General features: G+C 44.3%; 1 protein-coding gene across 1 annotated transcript in view; it reads right to left on the reverse strand.

Moving 5' to 3' along the window:
• Positions 1 to 6: 6 nt before the first annotated feature.
• The window catches only part of LOC104509118 (neuronal acetylcholine receptor subunit alpha-7-like), a gene marked incomplete at both ends in the record, with an annotated part of 31259 nt that continues 29873 nt past the window's right edge, over positions 7 to 1392 (reverse strand). The window contains one exon of the mRNA XM_010150952.1: positions 7 to 151. Coding sequence (XP_010149254.1) covers positions 7 to 151 — 145 coding nt within the window. The remainder of the gene's footprint in view (positions 152 to 1392) is intronic.

Consider the following 1392-nt stretch of genomic DNA (forward strand, 5'->3'; position numbering starts at 1 on the left):
GATTGCCTGGTTGTCCTCTACATGCTGCATGAAGGCAATCATGATGATCTGCTCCATAACCTTCCCTGGCACCAAGATGAGACTGACAGTCCTGCCATTCCCCAGATCCTCCTTCTGGCCCTTCTTGTAGATGGGTGTCACACTGGCTAACCTCAAGTCAACCGGGACATCCACAGTTAGCCAGGACTGCTGGTAAATGATTGGTGAGCACTTCCACCAGGTCCCTCAGTAGCCCTGGGTGGGTCCTGTCAGGTCCCATAAATTTGTGGGTGTCTAAGTGGTGTAGCAGGTCACTAACCATTTCCCCTTGGATTACGGGGGTTTCACTCTGCTCCCTATCCCTGTCTTCCAGCTCAGAGGGCTGGGGTACCTGGAGAACAACTGGTCTTACTATAAAAGACTGAGGCAAAGAAGTAGCTCAACCTTTTACTCGTTCTTTGTCACTGTTTTCCCCCCAATCCAGTTTAAGATGAAGATTCTTCTTAGCCCTCCTTTTGTTGCGAATGTATTTATAGAAACATTTTTAATTGCCTTTTATGGCAGTAGACAGATTAAGTTCTAATTGGGCTTTGGCAATTCTAAATTTTTCCCAACATACCCTCACGATCTCTTTGTAGCCCTCCTGCATCGCCTGCCCCTTCTTCCAAAGGTCATAAACTCTCCTTTTTTTCCTGAGTTCCAGCCAAAGCTCTCTGTTCAGCCAGGCTGCTCTTCTTTCTCACCAGCTCATCTTTTGGCATGCGGGGATGGCCCACTCCTATGCCTTTAAGATTTTCTTCGTCAAGAATGTCCAGCCTTCCTGGATTTCTTTGCCCTTCAGGACTGCCTGCTAAGGGACTCTGTCAACCAGGCTCCTAAACAGCCCAAAATCAGCCTTCTGGAAATCCGAGGTAGCAGTTTCCCTGACCCCCTTCCTTACTTTCCCAAGTATATATTGCAACAAGACATGCTGTCAAGGAGGCATACTCAGGAGAAGAGACTCCATTATCATTTCCTTGACTTTGTTATCCAAAAAGAGCAAAAAGTTGTGAGATGTCATAACAGTTGACCCAATATTCACCTGGAGAAGGGACAGGATGCGATAGGGTTCCTCAACACCACTACTCGTCAACCTCTCCTGATATGTAATGCATATAGCTATGCTGCAGTAAGTAGAAATTAATCTGTTATTAAAGCATCTATAAATCTATAATAACACATAATTATTCATATCTTTTTGTTACAAATCTTACCTTCTATGATAAGGGACTGTATCACTAGAAACATCTGGTTAAAACTACTGGACTAGAAGCAAGGAAGTGCATCCCTTTACTAACTCCAAAAAGCTTTTGTTATGTATTACACTCAGAGAAATTATGTGAAGACAGGTCTAAAATGCCTTGTGTCTCTTCC

Source organism: Eurypyga helias, unplaced genomic scaffold, assembly GCF_000690775.1.
Source record: "Eurypyga helias isolate BGI_N326 unplaced genomic scaffold, ASM69077v1 scaffold7554, whole genome shotgun sequence".
Classification (NCBI taxonomy): Eukaryota; Metazoa; Chordata; class Aves; order Eurypygiformes; family Eurypygidae; genus Eurypyga; species Eurypyga helias.